The sequence below is a fragment of the Tiliqua scincoides genome, chromosome 1, assembly GCF_035046505.1.
Source record: "Tiliqua scincoides isolate rTilSci1 chromosome 1, rTilSci1.hap2, whole genome shotgun sequence".
In the NCBI taxonomy this organism is placed as follows: domain Eukaryota; kingdom Metazoa; phylum Chordata; class Lepidosauria; order Squamata; family Scincidae; genus Tiliqua; species Tiliqua scincoides.
This window is the reverse complement of record NC_089821.1, coordinates 176,073,346-176,093,015: the sequence shown is the minus strand read 5'-3', so window position 1 is coordinate 176,093,015 and position 19,670 is coordinate 176,073,346. Positions and strand designations below refer to the sequence as shown.

Sequence of the window (19,670 nt, the reverse complement as noted above, 5' to 3'; positions counted from 1 at the left end):
TATTGGCTTAGGCAGTGGTCAGATATGCACACATTGAAGTCATATTTTATGAAACATATTCACTGTTTTCTTGCAGAGAATAATGCTATGCACCTCAGTCCTGAAGGAGGCCATAAATCTTTGTTCGTTATGTAGGAACAGGAAGAAAGTACCACAAAATTGTGCCATATTATGGCAGAAGTCAAAGAAACATTTCTCTCACACCCTGTGTATTAAAACTCGTGTGTTTTGTCTACTATTGTCTTTCTGCAGCAAGATGGAAAAGCATAAAATGTACATATAATAGAACTAATGTAGCAGTGCTCTGACAAGTCCAATTTACATTGTATTTTGTTTCCTTAGAGTAGAAAAAATAGAACAGCTATAGAACAGCTATGCAAACCTATTATTACATTTGAGAAATCATTAGCCTCAAAGGAGTAATAACAGTATGCTATTAAAATTCTGAATACATTTTCAACTTGTGTGTTTTTAAAGAAAAGTTTATAAATATGCAAATTTCAGATAAACAAATCCAAAATAAAATGCACTGAAAATACCGATATGTAGACAAAAGTTTATTTACACCATACAACATTTTAAATATTTTATACACAGCTGCAGCAGGAAAAGCTACTCTTGAGCTTTCCAGAGAAAACTGCAATAATAAAGATGTGAAATATATTATTCATATAAAAGTGAGATTATTACTTTATTGCATTTAAAGCAATGAAGAATGTAGCTCAACAGACATTCATTTAATGACGACAAAACTTTGCTTTCTTATATTATAAAGTAAAAAGTGTAGTAATGGCCAAACAGACTGTTATAAACTTTAAAAACTGCATATATATATACATTGTGCTTCATGGTGAAGTTTTTTGAAAACTAAACCAGATGAAGCCATTACAACATGAACCGTTGCTCGAGGTTTATCTATAAAGATTTACCTTACAAATCCATTCCACGGGTACTTACAAGACACGATGGTAAGAATTGTACACCTGGGCTCTCCACTAGTTAGCTAGTGGGAATATATCGTACGAAAAGAAACCACTGACATTTGGCACATGGAGGGTCCCGACACACGGTAGTAGCCACAATGTTCAGACGGGCATGTCAGGGACCCCAAGTCTCTTGAGTGTCAGTGCAAATGAAATTGTCCTACATTTTGCGTTCACTTCAGTTTGTTTCACCGTTCGTTAAACCTCCGTTTGAAAATCTCCTTCTTGTACATCTAAAGGCAAATTCAAACACTTCTCCCATTCTGCTGGTCTTAGTTCTAAAGCATCTTTTGCCTCTGAATCTAATACATTGATTGTGGTATAATGTTGGTATTCACTTGTGTTTTTGAAAGTGTCCCAGGGAGCCTTGTTGGCTGCTGTTGGATTTTCCTGTGAAAGTGAGGAGGGGGAAAAAACAGAATTAAACTTTGTGTTTGCCTTTTGGTCCTTCAATAAGCCACATTAAAAAAAAAAAAGTCAAAGTGATAGGATGGCTTTGATGGCAGCCAAACTGGCTGATGTTCAGAGTCAGCCTTCTAATCCCCTTCTACAAGCAATCAGACCATTGGAACCCATGCCAATAGCACTGCCAACAAAATTCCCAGTAACTGACTTGGACGAGAATATGGCAAGGGTTCACTGACTAGCACTGACAGCAGCCTATTGAGTTACAATTTCCTAGAAAGGTAGGTAGAAACTGATAAGAAATGACCGAGCATTCCCTACTGAATTGAACTAGTTATTGGTTTTTCCTAATGAACTGTGTTAAGTTACAGGTTTCACAGCCTGGTTCTAAATTAAGACTGAGAATGTATTTGGGTTAACAGATGGCCCTGCAAGAAAAAGTGTTGCAAGCAGGATTTAAAGATTTGCCACAACAACTGTAAGTACCAACTGAATGGAATATGTGAAGAATAGGTTCCCGAAATCAAGACTGAGCACACACCCAACTCTTGGAGTAAGATTCAACTCAGATTAGAAACATAACTAATTTTTAACATATAAATCCTAAAAATCTTTGGCCCTATATATCTGAGAGATCATTTTCTTCCCAAAGATGTATCACAAGAGGATTCATATCAAGGACACTGTCATTCACTGGATTGGTATGCCAAGGTTGTAGGCTGAGCATAAATACAAGAAGGCAGTCTTGGTGGCTGCCCAACAGACTTTTACTGGAGCTACAGGAGTCTTTCTTTCACAGGGTCAGCAAAACTCAAGCCTCGTGGACATGCAGTGTATTCTACTTGCAATTTCCTGGGCTGATCTGATGCAGGGTTGGGGAGATTAAATTGATGTTTAATCTTCTTAGATTTCATTTTAGAGCCAAAATGAGTTTGCCACCCCCATAAACTCCCTTCAAAATTGGGAGCAAGTATGTGAAATCATGAGGAAAATAACCAGGCAGATCTGAAATACTCCAAAAATGTTACTGCTCAATTCAGTGCATGCTTGTTATATAGTCAATAGAAACAGGGATTTAGGCCCAATTCTGTTGAATGTGCACCAGCTCACTGCCGGCTCAAACGTGCTGTAAGGCACATTTGTGGGCATTAGTACTGGCCCAATGCCGGAGCTGGCCCAGTGCGAGCTCCTGGTTGGAGACCAGGAGTCTGCTGCCCAGTGGTCACTCTGAGCACCGGGTGGCAGAGAGGTAAGTTAGGGTGGGGGGAGTTGGGGAGGAGGTGTTCTGGAGTGGGTGGAGGGCAGGGAGAAGGCGTGGTGGGAGAAGGAGGGGTGGGAAGGGGCGGGACTGGCAGAGCTCAGCTCCACCAGATCTGGAGCTCCATGTCAGGCTAAGGCAGGGGTGCTCAATACGTTGATCGCGATCGACCGGTCGATCGCGAGGCACAATGAGTCAATCGCAGGCTTCTCTCCCGTCCACGCATCCCTGGGAGTGAGCCCTGTTGACTCTACTGGGGCTGACTGGTGAGTAGACCTGGAGAGGAGCCGCTGGCAGGCTTCTCTCCCGTCCACGCATCCCTGGGAGTGAGCCCCGTTGACTCTACTGGGGCTGACTGGTGAGTAGAGCTGGAGAGGAGCCGCTGGCGGGCTTCTCTCCCATCCACGCATCCCTGGGAGTGAGCCCCGTTGACTCTACTGGGGCTGACTTACCTTTCCCCTGTTTTTGCACTGGTATGTATGGAGATCTGCCCCCCCCCCAACTTCCATCTTTTGGTTCTGTGTGCAAGGGGTTTTGCACTGGTCTTGCTGTGATGTCTATATAGAGAGATCTTCCCTCCCCCACACCTTTCCCCTGTTTTTGCACTGGTCTGTATAGAGATCTGCTCCCCCCCCCACTTGTATTGGAATCAAGGAAGATCTGGTGAGGAGGTAGATGTGGTGTCAGCAGTGGCCCCTTTAAGGGTAAGGCCTGGGCATCCAGCAGAGTGTGCTGCACAGCTGCAGCCACTTGAAGGCAATAGGGCCCTCAGGGATATAAGAGCACCTGAGGCAGGAAGTCAGCCTTTTCCTATATGAAGATCATTAAGTCCAAGTACTGTTCCACCATGACTGATGAACATTTGGAAGTGTGCTTGAGGCTGGCTGTCAGCAGCTACTGTCCGGACTATGCATCCTTGGCTGATTCAGTTCAGTGCAAGTCATCAAAGTAAACTCAAGTAATTACAAAAAATGTTTATAGTTAATTATGTTGTGTTGTGCAATATTGGCTCATGCGGTTATGCAAGGTACACCAACATACATTGTACACATAAATGATATATGTTATGATGGCGCGAACATTGTAAAAAAACTCTGGTAGATCTCCGGGCCTTGCTGGGTTTCAAAGTAGCTCTCGAGCCAAAAAAGTGTGAGCACCCCTGGGCTAAGGCATCCTTACTCTGCGCAGACTAGATAACTGATGCTGAGTTGAGTAGCCCCATTGTGGGGCTGCTTCCCTTACTTGGGGGAAGGGGATGAATGTCCCCTTCCCCCGAGGAGGCGTCAGGAGCCACTGGCTGCTGCCCAAATGCCGACAGGGTGCCACAGAAGGCATCTTGGCGCAGTAGCAGTCTCACATGCCAGGCAGCTCAGGATTGGTTAGTGTTATTTTTCACAATAGCAAAAATAGGAGGGAGAGAGAGGGGGGGGGGCTAATAAATTTCAGCCTGGGAATCAATGATTCCATGAAGTGTAGGAGCTCGGCATTACGGAGATGCTCTCACATCAAATCAAAGAAACAAATCAGTGGGCCTTGCTAATCCTAAAGAAAATTTCTTTCTACCACGGAATCCTTCTCTCACACAGGAGCTAAGTAAAGCACTTGCTAATGAATCCTAAAATTTGTTCATCATTTATTTTATTATGCTTTTGAATTTAAAACAAGTGCAAAAGTATGTTACAAAGCAAAAAGAGTGAGAATGTTGTTCCCTGTCCTAAAGGGGTTCACAATCTAAAAAAAATATTTCTGAGACATTGTAATTTGATTTTTTTTCTGTTAATTTTTGCTACTTGTAATTGTAAATCATTGTATGAGTAGAAAAAATGTTTTAAAAGTATTTTTTGAATTTTGTTGTTGAATAGCCAGTGAATATTTATATTTAAAGTTAGTGGTTTACACTCACCACTATTCAGCTTGGATATTTAAATCATTGATATTTCACAGCTTTTTTGGCATTTGATAGCTGATGTGCGATGTTATTTGGACTGCAGTCTTTTAAAGCTTTACGCGTGCTTCTGCATTAGAGAAAAGGGAGTCTCTGGAAAAGCATGAAAAAGGAGTACTGCAAGTGTATCACATGGCCCCTCCTGACATAGGGCCCAATCCTATCCAATTTTCTAGCACCAGTGCAGCTGCAATGCAGCCCTGAGGTAAGGAAACAAATGTTCCCTTACCTTGAGGATGCCTCCCCACAGTGCATACCCATTGGCTGCACCAGCATTGGAAAATTGGATAGGATTGGGCCCATAGTCTTCCACATCTGTTACCCTACTCCTGTATGCTGAAACTGTTAACTCTGAAGCTTGATGAGTGGAAAACCAGATATTTGTGTCTACCTTTGTCAATCGTTCTTGATTTTGTGGGTATTTTTCACTAACTGAGAATAGTATGATCTTGTTTTGAGATGGTCTTCAAGGCATGGCAGCTCTGTTTCCTCACAAATTATTCTACCCCTCCTCCAAGGAGCTTGGGGTAGTTACCTGGTAAGATTTATCTTTGTTTCTCCTCACAACAATCCTTTGAGGTAGGTTAAGTTGGGAGGAAGCGATTGGCCTCCACAAGCCTCGTAGTCTGAGTGGAAGCCAAACCCAGCTTTCCCTAGTCCAAGTCCCACCACTATACCACTGTCCCCTTAATTCTCAGAGGATAACAAATTAAACATTTGTACAACGCCAAAAATAATATACTTACCATACTGATACTGCCTGATTTTGGTACATCTCGAAATCTGTCTAGTGTTTGAAATTTCTGATTTAATTCCTGAAACAATTCCATGTGCCTCTTCCTCGTATGCATGACCTTCTGGAAAATGCAACAGACTTGCTTAATATTATATAATGAATCATGACATAATTTTAAAAGAATCATTATTTCCTCCAGCCTAATAAAGCAAATTGAATCTGGCTGGGCTGTCTCCTTCCTATAGATACAAGCCATGGAAATGAATTGCACCATCTCCTATTTGATCTTTCTAATACACTTCCTGGACATGAAGTGTTGCTTTTTCTCCTTCCCTTTACTGAACTGCCAAATTCAATAAGTATTTCTTTTATGCTGCCACAGATGTGGTATGAATGTAGCAGTCATGACTGCAAAATATCCAGATTGTCAGCAAAAACAATTTTTAAAGAAATGCTTTAAATGTTGAAAAAGTTGATTTGTGGGAGGGGGAAGCCATCTATTCCAATTTTAATACATTGAATATGAATGGGGCAGCAGCTCACGTGCTTTTCATCAGAAGGATGTTAGTATGGAATACAGCATCCAGGGTTATCATAATGATGGAAAGCCAGTTCGACAGTTGTGATGTGGCAGCAGTCATGCAGCCGAATTCTACATTTAGGGAAGGTCTGCACGGTTTATCTCCTTATAAGTGTGCAGAGGATTGCAGGCTTTGCTTCCTTGAGTCTGAGGTTATGTATAGCATTCCTAGGAGTCTGGGGCACTTCAGAAAAGGGTAGCATAGGGCACGGAAGGTGGGGGGGGGATTGGTGAACATTTTACCTCTATGCACAAAAGGAAGACAACTTGGAATGCAATCTTGCAGTTCTGCATTCTCTTAAGTCTAAACCTTCTCATTTCCTAAGAATTACAATGTTCCATATGGCAGCAATGACAAATGGAGCCTCCCCCTCTTTGTGACCATGCCAGATCATATCAGAACTCAGCTAGGCAGAGCTTCCAAATTGCTAGTGTGACTCATAGTGGACATTCTTCCTCCCCACGATGAACAGAACATTAACACGCAAGGGCATAACGGTAGATCTGGAGAAGAATTTTGCCAGGGTAGCATTCATTTAATTTATCTTGTTGCGGTCCTGTTGGCCATACATTTAAATAAATAAATAAATGAGTACTATACAACAGTGCACAGAGGCTGCCATCCTATCTACAGTTATTTGGGAGTAACTCCCACTAGTCAATGGATGTTCAGAATAAACATGGATTGGACTAAACAGACACTTATCTGGCAGTAATTTCCCCAGGAAGTGTTGCTCCTAAGTAATTAGCTGAGGATCAGAGTTATCAGAGCAGTGAGGAATATATGGAAGTCTCTTGACGATAGATTAGATTTCTGTTGCCTGAAGAGGTGGCAAAGTGAATCACAATATGGGCATAAGACCATAGCAAGCAATTATAAACCAATTAACCTCACAAGAATTGTGGGGAGAGACCAGGAAACTGTTCTGCACAATTCAGTGAGATCCTCCTTGCAAAACATACCGTGCCTAAGAGATGGCTGACCTAGATTTATGAGGGAAGTCTCACATAAGTGACTTGCTGGAGATTTACAAGATATTAATCTAATGGTTGCTAATATTAGGCAGCAAACACAGTCATTCTCTCATGCACACACGGTTTCAAAATGATTAGTGGCTAAGCAAGAACCCTAATATAGGGAAAGATATCTTTTTTCTGAGTGGCAAAACCAAACCAAAAAGGACTATAGTCCTGATGACACTTCCTAGAAAGTCTTGCTGATTTCTGTGGAAGCTACATAAACTTAGTTGGCTGGACAGATTTATGGAGCAGAAATGACACTAAATACATTTTGAATATGCAGGCAAGGACAACCTGACAAAGAAACAGCAAATGGGGGGGGGGGTGAAGGGAGGTGAGGAGGTCAGAAAGCTGCATGGCTACTCAGAGAACTGGGCAGGAGGGCACCGCATATAGAGGAGGGGGGGTGTTAAAATTTTTTGTCCTGTAGTGGAGTGGAGGTGACACCCACCTCAGGTGTCAAATGCTCTAGCGATACCCTAGCAGTCTCTGAGCTCCTTGCTGAAAAGGAACTCTCTTAAAGCATTATTTCTGAAGGTGTGGAGTGGGAAATAGCAGTACTGTACTGATGACTCTGCTGTTGAGCATCTAACTCTTTATGCCCACGTAAGTCACAGAGAGGTGGACCTCAATGCACAAACCTAAAGAGCTAGAAAATTATGAGTGGCATCCACAACTGCAACTCTCTTACAATGTGTGCAGCTCATTTGTCATGTTGCCATGCCACCAGGATACCTGCGATGCATCTGTTTGAAGGATGCCAGTTCCTCGAAGTTCCAAAAGAGGCAGCAGTTGGTGAACTTGGCAAGGGGTTTACTCATTTTTTTATAAACACTTTGTCAGACAATTGAAAAATATGTAACCGGATGATAAAGGAGAACAGAATGTTTTGAACATGTACAATATAATCTGTATTTATTAAATGCTGAAATCTGCTTTCCTTCGTGATAGGAAGGATGTCTCTGAATCAGAGAAAAATTCTGAGGGAGAACCACACTGAATTTCTGACCTTCTGAAAGGCACTGCATGACTCACTAGGCTTGCTCAGTGCTGTGCTTATATAACTTTTTCTTATACCTAAAAAAAATTATAATTGCATTCTGGTAGCTTGATTTGGTTGCTAATCAGATTCTTCCTACTTGGAATGCCATTTTATGACTGTTTAACAGAGACTGTTTTAAAAGTTTATTTTTCTTTGCATATGGTCAAAAAGGTGAATAACGATAAGGTCCAGGGACTTCAGAATTGGTTTGAAAATGCTCCAGATTGGTTTTGCATCTTTTCTTCGGTTCATGGATATCCTTCCCTGCCAGATTTCAACTTTAAAGATATCGACACTTGGTGGAGGGGAGTGAGCTCACACCCACAGATTTCTGCCTTCCAGCTTGCATTGATGGGCCCTTCTGCACACAACCTACACATTGTATGTGCGCAAATTCTGTACAGAAAAACCCATCAATGTGTGGGGATCAGGAGGTGGAACCAGTAGACAGGATCCCAAAAGGAAACCTGGAAAATAGCTGTGTGGGAGAGAGGGGTTAGCTGTAGATGCAAAATGGCAATTAAATTATTTCTAATATTACAAGGGCAGAGGTATTGGCTGGTACAAATGATGGCCAGATACTGTTTTTAATTATTGGATATCAAACTGAGTAATACATTACGGATTAAAGTCTTAAATTTCTTAACTACAACATTTTACTGATCACTTGAAAAGTGAGATATTCCATTATCAAGATTATTTTGGGTGAAAAACCAGTAGACACCAGTAGCTAGGAAATGCATATTTAAGAAACTGAAAATGTCATTTCCTGCAGCTGCCCCTCCATTCACTGGATCTGGAGGTCCCATGTAGCCATCAAGACTAATAGCCACTCAGATTAATTCACATGCATACCATGATCCTGCCATTGCCTATAATAACTCCTATTAGTCCTACCGTGCAATCTTAAAACTGGCACAGTGTTGGCAGAAGCATTGTTGCAAACGTGTAAGAAAGAGCTTCATGATAGCGCAGATGATCCTGGTGCTAAGGTCTGCACCAGTCTGCCAGAGCCAGATTCCAGTGGAACGGCCAATGGAGCAGGTAACCTCCGGCTGGGTGGTGGGGGATAGGGTAGGGCAGAATGGAGGTGGGAGGGGGTTAGCGGGGTAGAGTGGGGTGGGGGTTGGAAACAGAGGCAGGAGTTACTGCCATATCCGATCCCGCCTTCTGAGCCTGAAAGCCCAACACAGCTGCTTGGAAATTGTGCCAGCAATTTCACTGGCGCAGAACCAAATATCCCCGTAGCAGTTGTTGGGGCTTACCCTGGGGAAGAGGAAGAATGTCCACTAAATTTGAGGAGACCTCCAGCATCCTCTCTTCCCATGTTGGATACAGTGGAGGCAGTTTGGGCACCACTGCATCGCAGCACGGAATGTTAGTTAGGCTTGGGCTGCTGGTTGGATACAATTATGTATAAGAACATAAGAAGAGCCCTGCTGGGTCAGGCCAAAGGCCCATCTAGTTCAGCTTCCTGTATCTCACCAAATGCCCCAGGGAGCACACAAGACAGCAAGAGATCTGCATCCTGGTGCCCTCCCTTGCATCTGGCATTCTGACATAGCCCATTTCTAAATGTATATGCCTTGGATTTGGGAATATTTCATGAGGCATTGTGTCTAAGATAATGTCACTACTTCTTTTACCTAGTACTTTTGTTAGGTAAATGATTATTATGTCAAACCCAATTCTTCTCTCAAATACAGGAAGGTTGTTCACAACATACCTTGCATTATATACCGTCTATGCCCATTCATATTAATATAGATGATTTTTTTTTTTTCATATTACAGATAGTGCATGCTTCTCAAATGATGATAAAATGGTCCTAAGTGTATATTGGCTATGCAAACACTGTGAGATTTTAGCTCCACAAGTGGAACACATAATTAATTATATCAGATAGTTAGCTTGCATGACCAGGAAGCTTATGCATAAACCAACACCTCACAAATCATTACTATTCCACAAACCAGACTCTGTGTGTGTGTGTGTGTGTGTGTGTGTGTGTGTGTGTGTGTGTGTGTGTGTGTGTTCTGCTCTGAATATATACAGGCACACTTCAGTTCTAAACATATTTCTTGAAACTAACATCCACTGAGAACAATGACACTTATTTTCAAATAATGGGCTTAGGATCCATGTGTTAACTGCTACTCCTATCAGCTTCATTAATCTGCAGTGACTAATTGGGTTCAGGACTGAAACATCACTCATCAGTGAAGCTGAAGAGAGAAAACTACCTGAAGCCAGTAAACAACCAGCCCATGCTTTCTGAGAGCAAATTGTGTATTTGTGCTCTTCATATTTAGCTGCCCAATTTGAAATGGTCTCTAGTCCCTCAAGCAGATACTTAGACAACAGGGAATGAGGTCAGTGGTAAATCACAGAGTTTGCTTCAGTCCCTGTCACCTTCCATTAAAGGGCTCTCATAGCAGGGCAGAGACCTTGGAAGAGATCGGCCAGTCACAGTAGTCAACACTGGATCAGATGGACCAATGATCTAATTTGGGGTGGCAGTTTCCTATGTTCACCACCACTCATTACTTTCTTCAGCTGAAGGCCTGATCCCCACCCACTACATGTGCAATTGAATCCCTGCACATTCCCATTCCATCTCTAGAACTTCAGAGGCTAGAAAGACATGGAAATATTTTTTCCACCACACAGTCACTGGCCTCTCTTGCAGCATTTACTGGATGCAGCCTTCACTCCAGATCTTTACAGCAATGAAACTGGCTTGTGATACCTGACCATTGCTGCCCTCAGCATGCACTAAGAACTGTCTCATGGTTGAGTTTAAGCTTCCCGGGCTGGTTGCCCTGGCTGTTGTATGGGGCTTCTTTTATTTAGGTCAACCTCAAGATTCAGCAATAAGCATCTCACTACGTATTTAAATGGATTAATACATGTAAATGAGGTCTAGTCTTCTTTTTTCACAGGGGAAGCCTAAAACCTCAAGAGAGGTGACAACCCCAAAAGAATTTATATAGCGATGTAATCTATGGGGGAAAAGAATTCCTTCAGAGTTTCAGAGTCAGAAGAAATGCACCGAAGAAGTGGACCTGAGGAAATACGTTTCTAAAAACACCAAAAGACAAAACATGTTTTGCTCTCTGGAAAAGGCAAATTTATGAATGCAAAAAAAAGACCTTAAAAGAGATGCAAACTTAACAAAGAATAAGCTGTGAAGCATAGCACACAGTTAAACAATGCTGTGATCTCCTGTGAAAACTGGTGTCAGTATATTAAAACAAACAGTTCACATTCACTTTCTTTAAATCAGATGCAATTTGAAGACACAGAAATAATATAGGATCACTTACTTCAAAGTCGAGGTCTGAATAGCGTGATTTCCTTCTCTAAGAAGTGTTAGATAGAAAAAAGAAAAACAATTGTGTGTTAACTGGGTGTCTGTACATGAAGGACCTGCTCCTTTTCTCTTTTTCTGAAATAAATACAAGTATTGTAACTGAGTGTCACCTTTTGCATGGGCTGCTTCTAGAGTTGCATGAACAAAAGGATGCTTTGGCAAACCAACTTTTTTAACCTCTCCTCTCTACAGCAGCCCCTGCATCCCTTGAAGAACCTCTCCTGAGAATTAGAGACCCCCAGCCCAAGGAGCTGGGATGGGATATGAGGGCCTGAAGGGGGACAGGGAATTGCTGAAAATCATGCCGAGGCACTTTTTGTGAGTCAAACTCTGATCATGGAAAGTGCTGCCACTCAGTTTTCAGCAATCGCCCCTTGTGGTCTCCCATGCCCCTTCCCACTCTGTTCTTGAGGGTCCCCGCATCCTCAGAAGAGGCTTCTGTGAAGAGGGGATGGAGGTGGGGATGTTTCCTTGTGCAAGTTGACTTCCTCTGACGTAACTCTGGACACATCTCTTCTGGTTCAGTCTTTCATGGTGTTTAGAGATGGAACCAAAGTGGGACTTCAATGTCATTCCAGATTAGACTTGCTCACCGTGCATAACAAAGATCTTTTCTGTAAAATGACTGCTCCAAAATTTGCAATTCCTGACCGTATCCACAACTGAAAGCCAGGCATGGAAGGAGCTTATTGAAAGTCCCCTTATGGTGGAACTCAATCTGCATTTTTTAAAATTTGAACTCACTTTCAGAGCATGGTTGATTTTTCAGGAAAGGCCAGAATATACAAAGAAGCTCTCTACTTTATCTAATATAAGGTAATCAGCTTCTCATGCTAAACTACTTATGTGCATCCACCCTGGAAAAGCCTGCTCATACACAACCAACTGGTCATCCTCTAACCTGAAAGTCCTTAACGTTGACTATTCCAAAACGTTAGTTATGCTTTAAAAATCTGTACACTTTTAATCACGGAGTTTTCAGAGCTTTCTTTCTGTCATATACACCCTCCAACTTTTCACAGATGAAAATAGGGTACTCCTGTGCATGAGTGGGTGGGGCTAGGAGCCCAATCAGCAAGTCAAATAACATTGCTTGGTGGGCAGACCAATCCAGTCACAAATACGGTAAGTAAAAAATGGAACAAAAAGTAAGTATATGCAAGCAATGCAAGCAGTCACCTTAAGTAGTGAGACAGGTCACACCCCATGAAACAAATAAAACAAAGTACATTTTTATGGCTTTAATAGGCATTAGGAGGACTGGGGAAACCCTCCGGGAAGGAAGTGACTTTTTTGCCTCTTTTTTTGCCTCTAGGAGACATTCTGAAACCCGCAGAGGCCGCAGGCAGATGTGCATGGGCTCTGCTGGCTTCAAAAAGCCCTCCATCCAGAAAATCATGGCTGCCTTGGTTGGAGAGTTGGAAGGTATGAGCCAAAACCTTTATGAAATTCCATTATTGCAGTGTTGCTCTTAGAGGTAGTTGAAATGAGAATTAAGACCCTGTTACGGCATTTTCCACTGATTTTTCAGATGGTGACATTCACAGCCTGACCCTATGTTTGTTCAGAAGTAAGTTTCAAAGGATTCAGTTTGGTTTGCTCTCAACAAAGTGGGCAGAGAATTCCAGTCCTAATGTTAGACAATATAGTACTTGACAAGCCTGAGTTGTACTTTATTCATTCACTGACAGTCCAATCCTATCTAGAACTCGTGATAAGTCCTGGACTGTTGGCGCGAAACAGTGCAGCTGCTATGTGCTTTGGGGCCAACTGGCACAAATGATCAGAGGCCCCATGCATGTAACACCACCTCCCAGACACTCTGCTGGAACCGGTAGGTCAGTGGTGGGGCTGTTTTGGAGGGTGATCGGCTGGGCAGCAGGCTGGGCAGGGGTTGGTTCATTTCAAGTGGCAGCAGCGGCGCACGCCAAGATCCTATCCCCTTTTCCTGCCCCAAACTGCCTTCTGTGTCTCCTCAGACTTAAAGGCAATAAAATAGCTGGTGTAGTCTAAGAAGATCCATTGGAGGCCAGGTGACATACAGGGGCAGGGAGTAAGAAATTATTTTACAAAATGTACCTATCCTGGGATGCTTGGTTCCCCCCCCCCAGCACACACTCCATCAGCGGCTCTGTGTGCTATTGGCTGGTTGGGGTTTGGGACCTTAGGCTGCAATCCTATATACACTTAACCTGGCAGTATTTCCCATTAAACTTAACTGGGCTTCCTTCTGAGTAGGCATGCCCAGGACTGCAGTGTAAGGAGGATACTGAGGGTACAATCCTAAAGCACCCGTGGGCCAACGCAAGTCACTTGTTGGCACATTTGCACCAACTTAGGAGTTGGGGAGGCCGGCGCAAGGACACTCACCGACCTCCCTGTACCGACATAAGCACTTGGCCCAGTAAATATGTGCTGGCCTTCCCAGGCCAGCGCAGGGATCTGGGGATGTGTGAGGAGGGCAGGGAGCAGGTTGGGAGAAGGTGCTTTGGGGTGGGGGGAGGGTGGGTGGTCCCGTGGGCAGGTGGTGGGGAAGCGGGGGGCCAGGAGCACTTATGCCAGATCCTAGCTCTGATCCTGGGCAGTTGGGGGCAGCTCTGGGCTGCTCAGATTTTCATCAGATCCAAATAGACCCATTGGGGCCACTGCAGCACGACACAGGGTAAGGGGAATTTTTTCCCCTTGCCTTGGGCTGAGCTACAGCCAGCCTGAAACTTTTGCTGGATTCAGTGCAGGCCCACTGACCTACATGTTCCAGCACAAGTTAGGACTGTGCTGCCCAAGGCTCACTGGAATAATGACACCACTAAAAATAAACTGAAAAAAGTTTCAAACCTTAAGAAAAATGTGGCTTCACAAAAGCCTGATAAGGCTACAATACCCCCCAAATATCGAGCACTCCAGGCCTGGCTTGGTGGCCACTGAAAGAAAATAATTGATTCAACAGGTAATTACTTCATTACAATGGCCAATTTCAAACCAACAGGTGACAATACATTTGTTGTACTTGTTGGCTTGTTAGCCATGATGTGGTCTGTCCTTCAGGTGAAAAAGTGAGAGAAGGAAGCAATTCGCATCTACTTTGCATTCTGCCTTGCTTGTCTGCTCAGGAGCCAGCGACACAAGCACTGCGGCATTACGTAGGAATGCATGTGCAGAGCTGGTGATGAGGCTGAAGCGCCCACACAACTCCTGTGTCCGCTTCAGCTTGATGGGAAAGATGAGTAACTTACACACTGCAGCAACTTCACTGCAATGCCATATATTTAGAAAGATGTCACTGCTAGAAGGCTGCTTATGGAGCACACCATTTTTTTTTCTTGGCACTGTTGACTCAGAAAGCAAAGCCAGTACCTGCATTTCAAACATTTCAAGTGGGAGTCCCACTGATCCGATGCAAAGACAGCCATTTAACTCTGCCTTAAAGGAAAGTGGTGTGCTTTTGCTTTGCCTTTCTGAGTTGCAGATTGATGAGACACAGCCCGTTTTCCAAAACCAAGAAAAGAAATAGTCCACAGTTTCAGGTCAGAAGAGAATAATCATTCTGAACTAAGGCATGCTTTTGCTTGCTAGAACAAATGGGGGAGGGGAAGGAGAGCTTTCCAAGCATTTATTTTTCATTAGGCAACAAGGTAACTGTCCAGCCAGTCTCCTACACATGCTATTAGCTGTGCATAGCATATGCACAAGAGGGCTGCCAGTGTATGTGTGTGGGTAGGGGGGGGGTGACCTGCAGGAAACTGGTACATGGGGAGAATGTGGTAGGGGACTGGCCCATGCCCAAAAAGAGTGTTTTTAGGATTTTTTTTTTTTTTTTGAGTTATTACAGGGAACCAAATGGCTTTCTTCTGGGTGATGCATTAATAGCAGGAAAAGCGTTTTCTCTGGATTCAAACTGCAATATTTTGTTGCTGGAAAAACTGATGTGCCGCCATGCAGAATGCTTATTGCGGGCTGGAGTTCTACTTTGTAGATGCATTGGGTACGTGACATCGTTATAAAAACAAAAACCCCACTTGTTTAGAGGTTGAATGCTCCTTCACTCTACTAGCCACATACAGGTAATGAAGCCTGAATGAATTAACAAGAAAAATAAATTCTGAGCAGCGGAAGGACTGCACCCTCAGGCAGTGGTACAGCTAACATTTCCAAATGTTAGCCGCAGTTCCCTGGGGCACTCTGGCGAACTCCCAGGAGCACTGCGGCTAACGCACTCCAGCACTGGGGCATGTCCCCAACAGCCTCTTTTTCCCAGCTCTCCCAGGCACCACCACCTTGCCTGGGCCTAGAGCAGCCATTTTCAACCTTTTTCAGCACGGCACACTGTCAAGGCACTAAAATTGTCAAGGCACACTCCCAGTTTTTTACTTACATTAAATTACTATATTACAATTAATTTTTAAATAATATAATTAATATAATTAACTCATTACATGACAAAGGGCACAATCCTAACCAGGTCTACTCAGAAGTAAGTCCTATTTTGTTCAGTGGGGCTTACTCTCAGGAAAATGTGGATAGGATTGCAGCCAAAGACTGGGGGGGGTAATTGGGGGGGGGGAAATGTGCCTGTGGGACTTACTTCTGAGTAGACATGCCTAGGATTGGGCTTTTGGTTGCACTCTTTTTTTCTCAAATACATGAGCAGGCAATTGGCACTTTTCTCTCCCCCACCCACCCCCTCCCACAGGCACATCCCCCCATCTCATAATTGCAGTTAGCACCTCTCCTACTGTCCCTCCCCTCACTTGTCCGTTCCTTCCAAAGGTCCAGAATCACTTGCCTCACATTTCCCCCCCCCCCGAACTGCCTGCTCCTGTATTTCAGAAAAAAGTGTGCCCAAAAGCCCAATCCTAGGCATGTCTACTCAGAGGTAAGTCCCATTATAATCAATGGGGCTTGCTCCCAGGAAAGTGTGGATAGGATTGTGGCCCAACGCCCCCCCTCTGAAAGGCAAAGGCAAGGCAGGGAGAGTGGCTTTGGGGAGCTGCAGGCAACTGTGGCAAGGAAAAGGGACTTAGAAGGACCATCAGCCAGTCCATTCTTAGGCTGGTGGCCTCAGCAGACTCGCCCGCTTCCTACCTGCTTGCCTGCCCCTGGCTCCGCCCAGACCTCCTCCAGGCTTTTCTGGTTGCCCAATCAGCACACAGGGCAGACAAGGGACTTGATACCCAAGCCTAGGCGTGCCTACTCAGAAGTAAGTCCCTTAATAGTCAATGGGGCTTACTCCCAGGTAAAGGAGGATCAGGTTGCAGCTTTCCTCTTGCTCACAGTAGGAGATGCAAAGCAGCTGCGGCTGCTCCTTGCTGCTGCGTGAGGGTCAAAGCAGCCGCTTCTCCCGCCTGTGGCTGCTGCCTGTCTCCTCCGGCCCCGCGGCATACCTGAGGCTGCCTCATGGCACACTAGTGTGCCGCAGCACAGCGGTTGAAAACTTCTGGCCTAGACCATGCTATTCTTGCAAGATCTTGCACTATTCTTGTCTAATCTTGTGCTATTCTTGCACAATCACATGAGACCCTGGGGAAGTGCAGTGCTGCAGCACCATGACAGGACACCATGGAAGAAGGGTGCTGTGACCATGGTATGATTGGGAACTGCTGCCCTCAGGGATGGTCCAAATGATCTGCTGCCTGATGTAAAGCCCCACCACGTGCCCCCAAAACTGCATAGAAGGCAGTGATCAAGCCCCCTACTTCCTCCTTGCAGCACACCTTGCTCCTTCTTCATGGAGGCCTTTTCAACAAAACAAGAAGTGTGGGACATGCTGAGGGCCTGCCTGTTTTTGTTGAAAAGACCACTGTGAAGAAGAGTGGTGAGGAGGCATAGGGCTGAATCACCACCTTCTACGATTTTTTTTTTTGGGGGGGGGGAGGGTTGCAGGACAATAGCAGCAATCCACTTTCCCACCCCCTTACTTCACTCAATTCCTGATCTGTTTAAAGGGACCCTGCAAGGTACAGAAGCAGAGAAGAGTGGCTTTGTCTACGGGCAGGGAGTAGTGACAGTCTTTGGTGTAAGGGGCACACTGAATCTGCTTGACACTCCATACAATCTGCTACTTGACATGATCTGCATCATCTGCTTCCTGGATGGGCCAGTGATACTCTCCTCTTGTAGCAGTGTTCCATTTGCATTCATTTTTAGTCTCTTTTTCATTTTCTCCTCTGCTTACTGTTCTTATTTTTTTTTGTGGCTTTGTGTTTCTGCTCCCCCTTCAAGAAAGCTCTGGGAAGGGAATCATCCTGCAGGTAGTTTAGACTACAACCCTCTCCTATGCATTACAGTCAGGATCTGATATCATAGCACTAGAAACAAAACAGAGTTAGAGCCAGTACAGCACTAAGGATCAAAATTTGTGAATTCAGTCACCTGGAAAATCCCTATCTTTCTTTTAAAGTTTGCATTTAGAGAACTCCTGAAAAGTAGCACCTATGGCTGCAGATGCAGTTAAGGTTGGGCAAGAGATGATAAGCACTGCTCCCGTCACAAGAGACTGTCATTGTCCTATAAGATATATAGTCTCAAACAACAGACAAGCACTACAGTAAATGAAAAATAAGCTTCCAATTGTTCTAGTTTACTATTAAACAAATAACCATACTCAGGAAATGTCAATAAAATGTTGAATTCTCTTAATGTGCCAAATTCCCACACATTTAATACCATCTTGGTGCTTTGACAGTTTTGCTATTATTTTCAAAAGAAATAGATGGAGGGTGCCTGATCGAGCAGTGCTGGAGGAACTAACATAAATTTGTCTTTGTTGGTGAGATACATACATTGGAATCAAGCTTTTGCAGCACAGTTATCCTTTAAACTGTGTGAATTCTGAAAAGCAGGAGCGTGGGGTGATGGTGGCCATTTGGCACCTCTGAGTTAGTGCTTGTGCTCTGCTCAAACTGTGCATGGATGGGATTAAAAGCCTTGATGCCAGATTTTTTTTCTAAAAGAAATGGATCTCGCCTAACTAGTGCAACTCAAAATCTATTGTCTCTGACGGCCATTATCTCCAAAGTAGTCTCTGTCTGTGGCATTGTGTCTGTGGCACTTTCTGCTAAATGTCTTTACAATTACCCATTATTCTAGTTAGCAATTGGACAGCCTTAAAAAATAGTGTCATTTATTAATAAAGCTGGCTAAAATATGTGAGATGCTTCAATTAGTGAAGCAAGAACTTTGTATATACAATTTTGTGTTGCTGGGAGCCTTAGGGCAGCTGCATCTGTTAACATTTTCCATGTACATGAAAAAGTGCATATCTTGCACTATGATGTCTGAAATATACAAAGGGTGGCATTTTGGAGCATAGGATGCACTTGGATTATTCAATAAGCCTACTCATGGTAGGAAAACTTTCCCCTGGAAAAAACTTTCCCCTGAGGGCTGGGGATAAGAATAGGCCCTCAGTTTGGCTGTACTTGTCGTAAGAGGCGACTAAGCCATCGGGTAGATGGGACTCGTTAGCCTGGGAAGGCAGCTCATTGGAGAGAAGGAAAACTCTGATCCCAAACCTCCACTGCCTTGTGGCTACATCCAGTTATGGAAAAGGCTTCAGGAGTCAACCTCGAGGCAAAATCCAGAGCCAGAGTCCCTGAGGCAGTTCATGGCTGAACACAGTCAGGTTCTGGCAACTTCTGCAACGCCGCTGGAACCAACCGTATTGGCTTCTGCCTTTCCATTGGACCATTTCAGCGACGTGGAGAGGGGGGATTTGCTGCATGGGTAACAGTCTATCCTCCATACCTACTTTACCCAGGCTTCGCGCACTGGAGAGGGCACTCTGTTTCAGAACCACCATTTAGAGCGCGATACCACAGCCTTCTGAGACTGAAGGATGCCAACATAGTAGGAAAACTACTCACAACACACAGCTGGTGGAGTGTAGTGGCTAAGAGACTGACAGCCCAAACCTATCATTGGGCTGCACTGCCAGAAACTGTGTTGTAATATTTCAAAATACTTAACATTTGTCTAGTGCTTCCTGGTACTCTACATGTAGTATTTTGATGCAATCCTTAGAACAACCCTGTGAAGTAAGTATCTTGTACAAACTAATCTAGCAGCTGTAAGCATTTATATGGCTGGCTTTTGATAATTTACTACTTAGTTTGTACTAAATTCAGCAAACCTTTGATAATTGAATATTGAAAATTACATGAACAATTTTGGCCTATTTTAGTTTAGGAGATCATTGTTGGTCAAAAAGCTGATGACTGAATAAATCAGTGACGGCACTATAGATTGAGTCATCTCTAAAGGTAAAGAAGGCCTTCTTGTTGAAAGTGTCAACACTGAGATACAAATAAATGCATACATGAAATAAAAATA

General features: G+C 43.8%; 1 protein-coding gene across 1 annotated transcript in view; it reads right to left on the bottom strand.

Annotated features, from left to right (window-relative positions):
* Nucleotides 1-536: 536 nt before the first annotated feature.
* Nucleotides 537-19,670, bottom strand: part of ADGRB3 (adhesion G protein-coupled receptor B3) — a 564,982-nt gene continuing 545,848 nt past the window's right edge. The window contains exons 28-30 of the mRNA XM_066612423.1: nt 11,296-11,331; nt 5,338-5,448; nt 537-1,373 (exon numbers count right to left, since the gene is read on the bottom strand). Of these exons, the coding sequence (XP_066468520.1) occupies nt 1,182-1,373; nt 5,338-5,448; nt 11,296-11,331 (339 nt within the window). The 3' untranslated portion in view covers nt 537-1,181. The remainder of the gene's footprint in view (nt 1,374-5,337; nt 5,449-11,295; nt 11,332-19,670) is intronic.